Here is a 13,682-nt window from a genome sequence, read left to right on the forward strand (position 1 = left end):
GACAATGGGTGTGACAGTTAGTGTAAATAGAGACTGTGACAGTGGGTGTGATAGCGATTGTGACAGTAGGTGTGACAGTGGTTGTGACAGTAGGTGTGACATGCCGAGAGGAAATGTGGAAATATGCGAAATTTTGTTAAAATTCAAATGAGATTGGTATAAGTATGCTCAGATGCTCAGAATGAAGAGAATAGCTAGAATTAGAGAATCTTGAGCTTCGGTTTCGCCGGAATTGCTTGGAGCATCATCATCGATAGCGGCAACCATTTGCGATGGTTGTTGCGCCTTGTACGGTTGATCGATTCGGAGTGGGTAGTATATCAAATGAAAGAGGGGAGCGAGATCTTTCTAACGGTACCAATTTCGTCAAAATCTATCACCGGACGGGAAAATTATGGCCAAAATTAGAAAAAGAAGGAAAAAAAGAAGAAAATAGTGAGAAAGGATAAAACAGTTCATAAAATATTTTTTAAGTGACTTTTTTCTAATTTTGTTGATATATTTCTTATTTCTAATTAAATGTGATGACCTTTTTATAATTAATTTATAAATAGTGACATTTTTCTAATATAAGTTGGGAGATAGTACATTTTTATAATTTGCCTTTTTTTAATAGAAGTTGAAATTAGAGGGAAATGAAAAATGAATCGAAAGGAAATGAAATGACAAAAATGCCCTTGAAAAATAGTGGGAAATAAAGCGACTAACGGTATTAATTGACATAAGAAACTAAAATTAAGCCAAAATAGAAATGCGAGATACTGTTTGTTGAAATCTCACTTATGCCATAATGATAACACTTCTAAGTTCTAACTAAAGGAAAGCAGCAACAGAAAAACTAGAAGAAAGGAAGTTTGAAATCGTAAGACAAAGAAAGGAATCCAAACTTTCCTCATTTCCAATAAAAAGGTACCCAATAAGCAGCAATCTTACACAACTGACTTGACGTTTAAAAAAAAACCACTACAGCTGTAGTTCCTTTTCGGATGCATATACAACATACATAGAGCAACGATTACTATGCTCACCTAAGTAGAACAACAGTTCTTAGTGCCAGGCCTACATGTTCTCTAATCTACTTTCCTCTTGAAGAATAAGATTTAAAGACCTAAGGGTGGAATAGAAAAACCAACCTCAGACGTATTCCAGTTTACAATACAGCTTTCCTAGTCAAGGAGGAGGTCAAAGCTTACGAAAATAACCTCTCTTCCAGGATCTACTCCAAGAGCATAAAAAATGAACAAAGATAGAGGAATTTACAAAAGAGCCTTCTAATTGAGCACAATGTGTGCTAATTTCAGGATCATGTCACACCAAAAGTATCAGTTAGTCAAAGCTTGCTGAGCGACTCCATCTACCTTGCAGGTAATCTTCTACTGAAATGCTTTGTTCACCGCTACTCGTAGAAAGGGAGTCATCTTCCAAGTCTAGCAATGCCATGTTAAGATGGGATTTGATATTTGTAGGAACAACTTCACCATTCAGTGCATCAAGTTCATCAGATGCACTGACTAGTTGCCTTGCCCACCTTGTTATCTCCTCATCACCTTTAAGAAGCTTCAGGACCTGTGATGAAAATTAATGACCAACAACAAATAAATAGAAACTGAATACCAACAGACTGAGTGAGAGCCAATCAATAAAGAAGCAAAGAGTAAACTTACAATGCTGATCTCAGGCCGAAGTCCAGGAGCATGTCTAATGCAAAGGTTAGCAGCCAGAACCACTCTCTCAATTTGCCCATGATCATAGTCACTCCCCAAGCTTGGATCAAGCAGTTGAGAAACCTCCCCTCCTTTGAGTATTGGCTTTGCCTGAAATCCACCACCATATATGGACATTAATCAATTAAGTTTAGATTTTTATAAAATCACACAGGAGTTGGAGGAAACCAAATTGGACCACAAGAACAGATTATGTGCTTATGAATTCACCAAGAATATTCAGAAAGATTACACACAAGACATTACAAGTTTGTACACAGATGAGAGCTTACCCACATCACCAGACTCTCCTGGTCCTTGGGACATTTGCTGTAGATTGGTTGCCTACCAGAAAGAAGCTCGAGGAGTACAACACCAAAGGCATAGACATCAATTTTATCACTAACTTTTCCATGCATGAAGTATTCTGGAGCCAAGTAGCTGCCATTCAGAGTGTCAGAGACTATCTAAAATTGAGAGGCACATAACTAAAGGAGAATACATACCCAAATGTTCCGGCGACATCTGTGCAATCAATGTGAGATAACGTAGATGCCAAACTTGCAAGTCCAAAATCAGAGAGCTGAACATACATGACAAATGTGATAAGCATAGATATTTCAAATTATTAACCAGAAATACTGAAGTTACAGCACAGCACCTGTGGCTCAAAATCATCTGAAAGAAGGATGTTGGAAGACTTCACATCCCTATGGATCACAGGTTCTTCACATCCATTGTGTAGATAGTTGAGTGCCTCTGCTATCCCTAAGGCCACATTATATCTATCCTTCCAAACGAATGAGTTCCCATCTTTCTTACTACCTGTATCATAAATTAACCTTTATGAGTTTAGAGAATTGAAATAGAGAAGAAAAGGGTTCCTTACTTCAAAGAGATAAACTTCAAAAGACTATTATTTACCATGAAGGTTGTCTTCTAAGCTTCCCCTTGAGATAAAATCATATACCAAAACTAAATTGCTGTCAAAACATATTCCATATAGCGAGATTATGTTCTTGTGATTTAAAGTTGTGATGATCTCAATTTCATGAACAAACTCTTTCAATATATTGGCGGATGGCTTCAAGATTTTCACCGCCAACTCCTTCCCGTCTAAAAGATGGCCTCTATAAACATGGCTACTGCCTCCTTTTCCAACCATGTTCTCTGAAAATTGAATTCAAAAGTCGTTAGAATAACACACAAAATAGAGTCAAGTCAAAACAAGGATCAGAAGTTTAGGAAAAGAGACCAACCAGGCAAAAAGTTTGATGTTGCCAACAAAAGTTCCTCATAGCTAAACAGTCTACAGCTGGATGAGTATTTCTTACATAATTCCAAAAATTCTTCAGGAAGGCTCTCCATTCTGTGGTTAGGGGTTAGAGGAGGGAAGCTCTCATTAGAGCCAAGTGTCACAGTTGCTTCACTTATTCCATCAGTCATGGAAGAATTATCTCCATCCTGGCTAGAATGACTGTGTTTCTGATCGGGAAAAACAAGAGCCGACGTATGGGAACTCAATGGTTTAGAAAAACGTCCCAAAACAGATGTCTTTTCAGTAGATTTCTCCTTGTGTTGCTGTCTTCTCAAAAATGTCCAGCGAAGAATGGACCAACCAGGTTTAAAACAGTGCGGATTTGACGTCTTCATAGAGTTGAGACTTCCGAATGGAACCATAGCCAATGAATCATCCTTATTTACATGGGCAGGCAACTCATCCATCAACTGAGTCCCAGAATTGTCCAATTTAACTGAATCCCCTTCACAATTCTGACATTTCGTCTGGACCTTTTTCTTCTCACATTGATCGACTTTAACATCTTCGAGAACATCGACATTCTTTGTAGATGACTTGTGATGATCATCTGTCCATGGCAAAGCAAACAAGTTAATTAACTGTAACAGAATCAAATATTCAAACATTGAACTAAACTAAGCAAAAATGCAAAAAAAAACAGGAGAAGGAAATGAACAAGACCTTGTAACTGCTGCCCATTGCTATCGGCTTCTTCCCTCTTGAAAACAACCTTGCCATTATCGATAGCAAAAACCGAGAAACTCTTGGGCAATTTCAAGGCACAGTACTTGGCAACAGCCACCGATGATCGAATCCTATGGTGAGTTTTGGAAGTCCCAACAATGACAGTATCAGCACGAAATGCTTGTGCTTCCCCCACTAGAATTTTCCTTATCGGACTCCCTCTACACACCTTTAGCTTCAGATCAACCTGCCCACAATTCAACATAATACAGTCTCAAATCCCATACACCCAAAATCACAAACTAAACAAATCTCTGTTGACCACTCACAAACTCATTACAACCCAAATTGACCAAATTCACACATACAGAATATAAAAACAAAACTTTGAAGTCACTAACCTGCTTCAAGCTGCAGAAACCTTCGTAAGCAGAGAGCACAGAATCGAAAGTCTTCACCAGCGAAAGCAAACACGAAGTCTCCTCTGCAACAAAAAAAAACCCCTCCAAAACTCAACAAAAACCCAAAAAAGCTCAAAGCTTTGCAATCAAATCACACCAAAACAAATGAGGGAGAACAAACCAGAGATGGAGTCGAGGACATGAACAGCAATGACATGGTCACCTGGCTCGGCCACCTTGACGAGGGCCCACGTCAGAAGCTCCTTGCTGTAGGAGTCCAGCTTGACGCCGACGACCAACGTCTTGGCTTGGGCTCCGGTCATCTGGGTCTTCAATCTGGCGTCGTTTCCAGGCAGAAAGTTGAAAACTTTAGGCCAAAGTTGGTTGCTTTGGAGAAATGGGATTCATATAATGAGGAAAATCAAAAGTGGGTTACTTTGGAGAAACCAGAAATGGAGGAGGCAGTGGGGAATCTGGGTTTTGTGGTTTTTGGGCGGTTGAGTTTTGAGAATGGTAAAAGGTGAAAAATAATGAGGGGGACTGGTTTTTTGGGTGAAGGGTTTTATGTGTTTTTGTTTGTAGTAGTTGTCAAGCTGTGGAGTTGAAGAATATGGGAGTGAGGATCGTTTGGTGTAGAAGGGGATGCCTGAGTCTTTGTCAAAGATTGTACGACTGCTGCCTCGACTTAAGGGTCATGTACTACTCCAATTATTGCCTCATTAATCGAAAATTCTTCCTTTTCATTTTCAGCAAACCTACTGCGGTTGTTGGTTTTGACAAAAGAATTTGGAGTGTATAATGTGTAATATACATTTTGTTAAAAGAAGAAAGAAAATGTAAATGTTCACATGGTGAAGAGAAGAAACTCTACTCATTAATAAGAAAGAGTGACATTTGTGGCAACAAATAAGAATGACCAGAGTGACATTGAGACAAGGTTTCCGTTTTGGGGAGCCAAAACTAGGAAAGGAACAGCTGTTTAGAATTTTTGGGTTGGTTGAGAATTTAAAGATGGAAGCAAGGACTAAAATATCGATATTATCGCGATATTTTCATTTTTTTGAACTATGGAAACTTTCCTCACATACTAAGTAAATATCGAACGATATTTAGGAAATTTCGTCAAATATCGCGAATTTATCGAAATTCCCACGATATTCTCGATATTTTGCCGATAAATTGTCTTAAACTCATCTCAAATGTTGAAAATTGAGATAAAATAATGGTGTTGGTGGGGTGAATCGAACCTTGCACTCCCAAGATGTATCAAATCATCCCAACCATCCCCACTGGAATGGGTTTTGTGTTATATTTGTACATAATTATATATAAGTGATTTCTAATAATTTCAAAATATTTTAATTATTTTGATCGATATTTTTACAAAAATTTGATATTTTCCGATATTTCTTTCGAAATATCCATTTTTTTAGAAGGTCGATATTTTCAATTTCTCCGATATTTTAGTCCTTGGATGGAAGTTTTGGAATTTTGGATGATCGGTTATATTTGAAACTAGGGATGTTAATCGGTCATGGTTCCTAATGGAACTATTGGAACCGAACTGCCTTGAAAACCGAACTACTTAAGGGCAGTTTGGTTCGGTTCCAGTGAGGAAAAAATGAATTATCCCTATAACCGACCATTTGAGATGAAAACGGTTATGTTTTCCTTAAAGTATCAGGAACCGTTGGATCTTTAGGGTATTATCTTGACTGTAGATTTCTATGTATGTATTCAACCCTCATCAGAATAAGCACAAAATTGCAGCAATTCGATGACTTCCAGTTCCAGACCTCGACTCTTCGAGTCTCTTTCGCTCCCAACTTCCCATAATCAAGAGACCCATAATCGTTTCAGACCCATAAGCTCTGTCAATTCGTCTCCATAATCGATCAAGACCCATAATCGATTCATTCAAATGAGGTAATAAGATTTTTCATTGTACTAGTTCTTAGACTTTTTTCTAATTCAAGCACTTCGAACTCGTTGATTTGTTTCTAATGTATCAATTTGAATCTAGAAATATAGAGGAGAGCAACAAAGTTTTGAACTGAGGCAACTAGGAGAATATTGCTTGGCGTGTACTCTTTCTGATTTGGAGGGTTGCTTGGAGAGTATGAGATTCGGACTTGTTTAATTGAATACAGAGAGAACACCGGTGGGTATCCAATTAAGAGCTTTGTTTCTGGTCTCTTCAATTGGCATAGATTGTTTTTTTTTTTTGAGTTCCACATGAATCAGGCCTTACTTGTATATGAATATGTTTAAATTGGAATATGGATAGATATTTTTCAAATTTTTTGCTTCGTTTGTTCTGGAACCTCCATATCATGATTTTAAGTATGAACCTTCAGGTTATAATATTTCAATCTTGCATGAATTCTAGGTTCCAATAGGTTGATATTCAAGTGTAGGATGATGTTCATAAAAATTAGGATCCGTTTAAAATCGGAAACCTATCCATTTTAAATGGTTTAATTCGGCAACGGTTCTAGCGCTCAAAAACACATAAACCAAACCGCTTATCTTAAACGGTTCGGTTCTCAGTTCCTTTTTTTTTTGACATTTTAAGAACTGTTTACAGCCCTATTTGAAACAATTTGCAATAACTCTCGCTCATGAGTTATATTTCTTTTGCACTTTTGTTTTTTTAAGTACCATACGTGCATGAATGTAGCAGAAAATATAGGGCAAGAATAAACCAACTAGTTGTCTTCTCTCAAGTGCGCATCCTTCATGTGCAGCCGGTCATCCATGTGCTGGCATGGTGGACTAAAATACTCTTCTGAAATTTGTTGCGGCTATTTTACCTAGATAATACCAAGCAAGTAATGAATTTATTAGGGTAGGAGATGTAGCCTTTCCCAATTTTGGTAAAAACATAAAACAATCAAGTAGTCACCTATTGATTTATTGAATAATAATTCCAACAGGGTTACGGTCTGAGATGTTAATACTCGTAAATATTTAGAGAACACTACGAAAGTAATTAAAAATTATGACCATGTACGTATCTAAAACCGTAGTTGCCTTCTTGTAAATGCTACCCAAAAACTCATATTAGTGATTTATCGATCAATCACAGTCTAACAAATGGAAAAATGATCCTTATAGAACGGAATAAGGACTTAGGATGGCTACTCTTTTATTGATGTTGATCGTTTGGAGTTTACTTGATGATCTCTATAATTATAAGTGAATTGCTATATAAATTTTTTTCTGTTAAGAGCCCATCACGTACTGTTCTTAAACAAGAGCATACTATTGGCTTTTGATGGAGAGTTGGAGACAATTAACCCTTTTTGTTTTAAGGGGACAATTAACCCTTTTACATTGTAGAGAAGATTGAAGATAATCATGTGATTTTTGATTGAAAGGGTTAATGAAATTAATAATGATTGATTTGCAGGAATAGTTAATAACCGGCATCGGCGGCATGTTACGATATATACAAAACTAGCATCTTGCACGACTCCATCAACCATTGTATCAACAAGGTTACAAGACAATAAACAAGAAGGATTAACTTCAATTTGACCTAATGAGGATGGACAGGGATGTGAACATGGAAAATAATACTATAAGAATGACACAAATGAGAAAGCAATGATACGTGCAACTCATACTAAGGTACAAGTAGAATGGCATGCATAACTTGCTTTGCCTCTTAATTTGGACAACAATATAGTTAATTATTACACATGTTACTTTCATGGTCATTTTCCTTCTCTTTTTTTTAAGTTCTTATTTTCCATGATCGAGATCGGATGATATCATCTACAATTGGGAAAAGGCCAAATGCTCAATTCATGTTTAAATTTGTAGTTGAGTGACTATCACTGAAGGGCACGCTTTCAATGTGTTCTTGTTTATTGGTTTTGAAAATGAGAGGAAGAAATGTTGCGTGTGATTTTTAAGTTCATGGGATGAATTTTAACAATTATTGGTGTTTTCTTTTGGCTCATGGACTATGTGATTAAGGTTCTAATCATTAATATTTTGCAGACAACTGAGACAAGGTCATATCTCACTGACACTTTTTTTTTTGGTAATGAATATTTCATTAAAGGGAGTAAGGGACCAGCCCAAAAGCCAAAAGCCAAAGATCCCAATACAGCAATAAAAACTGATAAAGACAAGCTACAGATCAGCTAAAACCCAGAAGGAAATAGCACAGACAGAAGACTTGCAAAAACACAACAGAAAGAGTTCCGACCAGTTGCCGGAATGAGTGAGATGAGGATAGAAAAAGAAAAGAAACAGATTCGATTAAACCATTGATATTGCATAGGTAAAGAGTAATATATCATTAACCTAAATTTATCGAATTCACCTAGCCTTCTTTATCAATTCAAGTACAAATTCACAGTTTACTGATGTGGGCACAAAATTAAAAAAGCTTGTTACTGTTTCAGGATGAAATACTTGTGTATTATTGAATGATATGGGGGCCTATATATAGGCATTACAAAACCACAATCCCGTAGGATTCGGAGTCCTAATCTATTACGGAGATGCTAATCTATCTCCTAACAGGAAACCTATTAGGCTAAGACACACACAAGGGTAAAATAGTAATTCTCCCGGAACACTCCCCCTTGTGTCGCATGCCTAGGTTGCATGGTGCACACATCGTTGCCTCGGTAAAAACCTTGTCAAGCAAAACAAAAACCTCTTGGGTAAAAACAAAAGCTTGATCGAAGGGAAAAAGAGCACAACGCACCGTCTACATTTGATAGCATCATGTGAGGTAGACTCCCCCTGAAGTCTACGAAACAACTCCCCCTGATTAGTGCCATAATCATGGAGTACAAAGAACAACGTATACAACGTTCATTACATGCTTCTCAAACGTAGTCTTGGGCCAATGATTAATCATTAATCTAGCCACACATCCTTGGATCATTCATGTTATACTTAGCCAAACTTATATCTTAGGAAACAAGATTGCATAACAACTCAAAACAAGAGTTTGCAATGAAAATCAGATTCTCGGGTAGAATGACCTTCACTCACTTAAACGGCCATAACTTCTTCGTCACAATAGGTATCAGCGAATCGTAAAATGTTCTGAAAAGTAGACACCCGTGTCTTTCCAGTGACATAAGGTTCACAACCTCATCCGATCGGAGCAGTTCACAATGCTCTGTCGAAGTTGACTGACTTGCAAATTTCTGGACAGGACTGTCCTACTTTGCTAAAACGGCCATAACTCACTCAATATGATAGCTATGAACGAATGGTTGGCGTCCCTGGAAAGTAGACACATAGAGCGTTCCAACGGTACCAATTTCACCATATTTAATCGAGTGAGCTGTCCTGTAGGTCTCGTTGAAGTTGACCTACGAAACTGGACAGATTCTGATTTGTCACATTCAATGTGTCTTTCACAAAAGAACGGGGGAATAGACCAATGAAGGACTGATTTTGGTCCAAAACGGAACCGTACGCATCCTCTACGCTACCAGTGTCGACTGCTACACCAAGGCGTACGTTGATGTTGCTGGAGCTGCTGGCGGCGTTGGTGTGGATAGGATTTGTGTTGGTTCACTAAGTGTAGAACTAAACCCATGTCAAAGAAGCAATGCAAGTCCAATGACAATGCATAGGCGCATAGTTAATCACGTCATAATGAAAGCAATAGTGTCCCAACAACACTAACATGTATGAATGTATAGCTCATTGAATCTCTTCATCATCTATACTTAGACGGAATAGAGAATCAAGAATTAGCTTCATATGAACACATATGGGTATGAGTTCTTGCAACCGATTGTACTATGTTCTCTCGAACGTCGCAATCTGATTACATAAGCTCTCCGTGGTCTGGAGGCATTTAAAGTCCCTCGGGCACTCTCATATCTGCGTCAAGATCCTTTTACAGATATTATATGACCACTATCATATGCTGCAAATCAGTTTTCATGGACACTACTACTAATCAAGTAGCGGAAAGCAATTATGTCCATAACGAGAGAATATAACTCATCGTACTCAATACTAGGATAATGAGACAATCTTTGCGCCATAAGTCCTGCATATATTGCATGACTTCATCTTTCTCATTACACTTACGAACAACGACCAATATAACAAGTCTAGTTCAGCCTGTATTGATTCTTTCCACTTCGGTCAAGTTGCTCATCGTTGATGCTTTACAACGGAATAAGAGCATAAGCGAATACATCATCAATCATGGGAGATCAATACATTAAACACAGGCGCGCGCTGTATACGATCAATTCGTGAGATTTCTATTCTTCTCTAACATCATCAAAATGAGTCTGTAGCGTCCCACAGAAACTTAGTTGATACACATGTTTAGAGAATATCTCTTGATGATGGGCGAAATACTTGTGCCTACGCACTTCGCTTCTTTCTAGTTTTGATTCTAGAGAATAATGGTCTCCCCCTCATCTAGGCAGGAGCCAAGACCGAAGCTATGACCCTTACTAGTCCATCTTTGCGTTTGCCGCCCTTGTTTTGTGGTGCAATGCCACGGGCGCCGACAACACCACAGCGTACGATGGTGCCATCGCCGGCTTCCTTCCCACTATCAGGGATGGTGCCAACGGTGCTAGGACCTGGTCATATGAAATTCTCTCATATTCTGAGAGTTCCAACCCTACCGGCACATCACAGCATTTATGTGCGATCTCGTCACTTTCGCAATATCGGTAAAGTCATTGAGCATCGAATCTTTGACTTTCTGGAGGTCGATAATGCGTTGCACATTTGCTCACTTTGAGTAGCGCGGGATCTTAATGAGACATAGTGCCACACCACGTCAATTCCTGGCGTTAAAACCAGAATGGGAGCATTTCATATCTCCCCCTAACGACGGGAAGTATGTCTCATCAAAGTGACCGTCTGCTAATATCGCAGGATAGAGATCAACGGTTGTAGATTGGAAATAGCGGACAAGTGTTGGTGATTCATAAATCATAACCAACCAGAATACTTAATCGTTTCAAGTAGACCCATGGAGATAACTACAATAGAGGCACATACACAACTTTAACCAAATAGGCGTTAGTGAAAAGAACGTTGGGACCGTATCCAGTGACCATCTGGTACGCACTAAACGCTTGGCAAGTTGTGGGTCTGAAACGAATAAGTGTCGCTGCATGCAACATCATTACATATCCCCATGCAAAAATCGGCAGGTTAGTACCCATAACCAAGTCTGAGCTCTGCTAGATCGTGCGGTGAATGAACATGAGGAATAATATGTTCAACGACGATCCCCGTAGATATGCAAAACAAAATCATCAAAGTCGTGGAGGTGAACTCTCCAACGATATCCAATCAAATAGATTTGAGAGGATAGGAAGGGTGGTGAGCCCTTAGGATGATGATCATAGCTAAAAACTTTAGCGAATGCAGCGTTTCTTGTGGAAAGCAAAGCGACGTGTGACCAAAGCGTCGATGCTCTTAACCTATACCATAAAAATACCGAAAATGTCCGTATTCGGTTGGATAGGGTCCACTAATGTCACCTTAAATACTTTGTAAGAATGGAATGTTCTCGGTTGGAGCCTTAGCAAATAAGGACTTCCTTGAAATCTAGCAAAAGAACAAGCTTTGCAAAATGAGCGATTGGCATCAGAGATTGTCATGGAGGCATTAGAAAGCACGGGAGGCATCACAAGCTCCTATGAAGGAGGGGATGCCGCCACCGACGGCCTTAATGCCATGGAGCCGCCGAGAAGGGCAGACTCGGCCTCACCGTGCATGGCACGAATAGGCACGGCCTCACCGTGTGGAGCACGGGTGAGGTGGTTCTCCAATCGCTTCGTGAACATGAAAAATAGATGATAATGTGAATTTCAAAGAACTCGAATCATCATATCTTGTTCAAAATGACCAAAAAACGATCATGTCAAAACCGAGAAGACAGTAAAACCGAACCCATGATTCAAAGAATTTTGAGTTACATAAACTACTGCTGCAGGCAAGCAAAGCTACTGTCGAAGCTTGAAAAAGATACTGTCAATGAAATCAGACAGATTTATTCATCTCCATTCTTAACACAAATATCAAGATGAAAATCCATCATTGGCATGTATGGCCTTTAAAACTTAGCAAGGCACGAAGATATAGAACACAATCTCCGCACGAGATCCGTAAAACAACTACCTGCGCCGTAGGACAGTGTGGGTGGTTACGCAATTAGCAAGACACTCGATTTCACGACGGGACATTCTCAAAATGAAGATTAAGAGAGTCAACGACGCGGTGAACTTCTCTACACAATACGCCGTAGGATATTGTAAGAGGGGGGATTGAAACAAATGTGCAATCCCATCGAGTGTATCACATGGCAATAGAACTACATTCTTCAACTCAAGAGTTGGAAAAACATGGTATTGGAGCAGTTGAATACCAAACAATTACGGTGGAAAACCTTCCATTTGGTGCGGGTGGTCACCAATAATAATAAAATCATTTGAGCTATGAAACGACTTGGAGAAAACCGGAAAAGTAACCGGAAAACCATGTCAAATTAACTCAAAACCGGGTGAATTTTGGACTAGGAAAACATGGCAGCAAGAACTGCTGAGATATGCCGGAAAAATGACGAGAAACGACGAAAAAATCGTCGAAAATACTCGCCGGAAACCGGCGGCACCGATTGCCGGAAAATCGGCCGGCGGCGGCCGGAAACTGACCGGTATGGAGGCCGGAACTTCAGGTCCGACAGGGGACGCTGGTAGGAACCGGGTGGCTGTGCCGGAAACGCCGGAATATGGCCGGAAGGTGGCGAATACGCCGGTAAAACGCCGGAAAACGTTCCGGAAACGCCGGAAAGTAACCGGGAAAAACGACGTCAATTTTGACGTTCCGAGGTCCGTTTTCCAAATTTCAAAGTCCAAAATCACAATGTAGTGCTATTGGGGTCCCATGTAACCCAAAAGCGGCCAATTTAAAAACCACGTGAGTTGTAAACGTTGACCATGCATGCTAGCCAAGGCAAATAAAATTCTCACGAGTCAATCTTGTAAACAAGAAATACGAGAAATTTTATTGAATATGCCAATATTTAATACAACACAAACAAGCTTCCAATTCCAATAGACGACTTAAGCTAAAGTCGAGCAATAATCATGGCAATGCCAACGTCATACTTGAAAAATAGTAAGCAGAAGACATAGTCAAAATAGATTGACTAATCAAAAGTCCGTAGCAACAAAATCTTGCATATCGGATCGGGCGGAGCCTTAGCCTGAGGCTCAAAATGTTTGCTTACTTGAGAATGGAAGAATGTTACTTTTCCATCTCCAAAATTCCCTCAAGAAATAGATACATGTGCCAAAAATGGCATGTGTTTCTTGGATGTGGAGTGTGCATCAAGGTCAACTCTGATAATACAACGTCATAGACGTTCATTAAATCACTTTAAGTGTGTCCCATAGAATTCTTTATTTTTGGGATCTTTTGTCAGTAAATAGTGCTGCATCAGAGTAATGAATCAACTTAAATAAATGAGTATGTAGACCTTGGGATTATCGTTTATAGACATGAGTTTAAGAAACTCAAACATTCAAATAACAGTCGCGATGGCGACGCATCCATAAGAAACGAGGGTTG

The 13,682-nt window shown here is 39.1% G+C and overlaps 1 protein-coding gene across 1 annotated transcript; it reads right to left on the reverse strand.

Moving 5' to 3' along the window:
• Positions 1-863: 863 nt before the first annotated feature.
• On the reverse strand, positions 864-4,664 carry LOC126790261 (protein kinase STUNTED). Its single transcript, XM_050516437.1, has 10 exons — positions 4,270-4,664; positions 4,089-4,171; positions 3,685-3,934; positions 2,963-3,571; positions 2,628-2,873; positions 2,365-2,528; positions 2,210-2,286; positions 1,997-2,144; positions 1,665-1,814; positions 864-1,566 (listed from the first exon to the last, which is right to left on the reverse strand). Exons 1-10 carry the CDS (start codon positions 4,409-4,411, stop codon positions 1,327-1,329), a joined length of 2,109 nt encoding a protein of 702 aa, XP_050372394.1. The 5' UTR covers positions 4,412-4,664; the 3' UTR covers positions 864-1,326.
• Positions 4,665-13,682: the final 9,018 nt, after the last annotated feature.

This window comes from Argentina anserina, chromosome 1 (genome assembly GCF_933775445.1).
Source record: "Argentina anserina chromosome 1, drPotAnse1.1, whole genome shotgun sequence".
Classification (NCBI taxonomy): domain Eukaryota; kingdom Viridiplantae; phylum Streptophyta; class Magnoliopsida; order Rosales; family Rosaceae; genus Argentina; species Argentina anserina.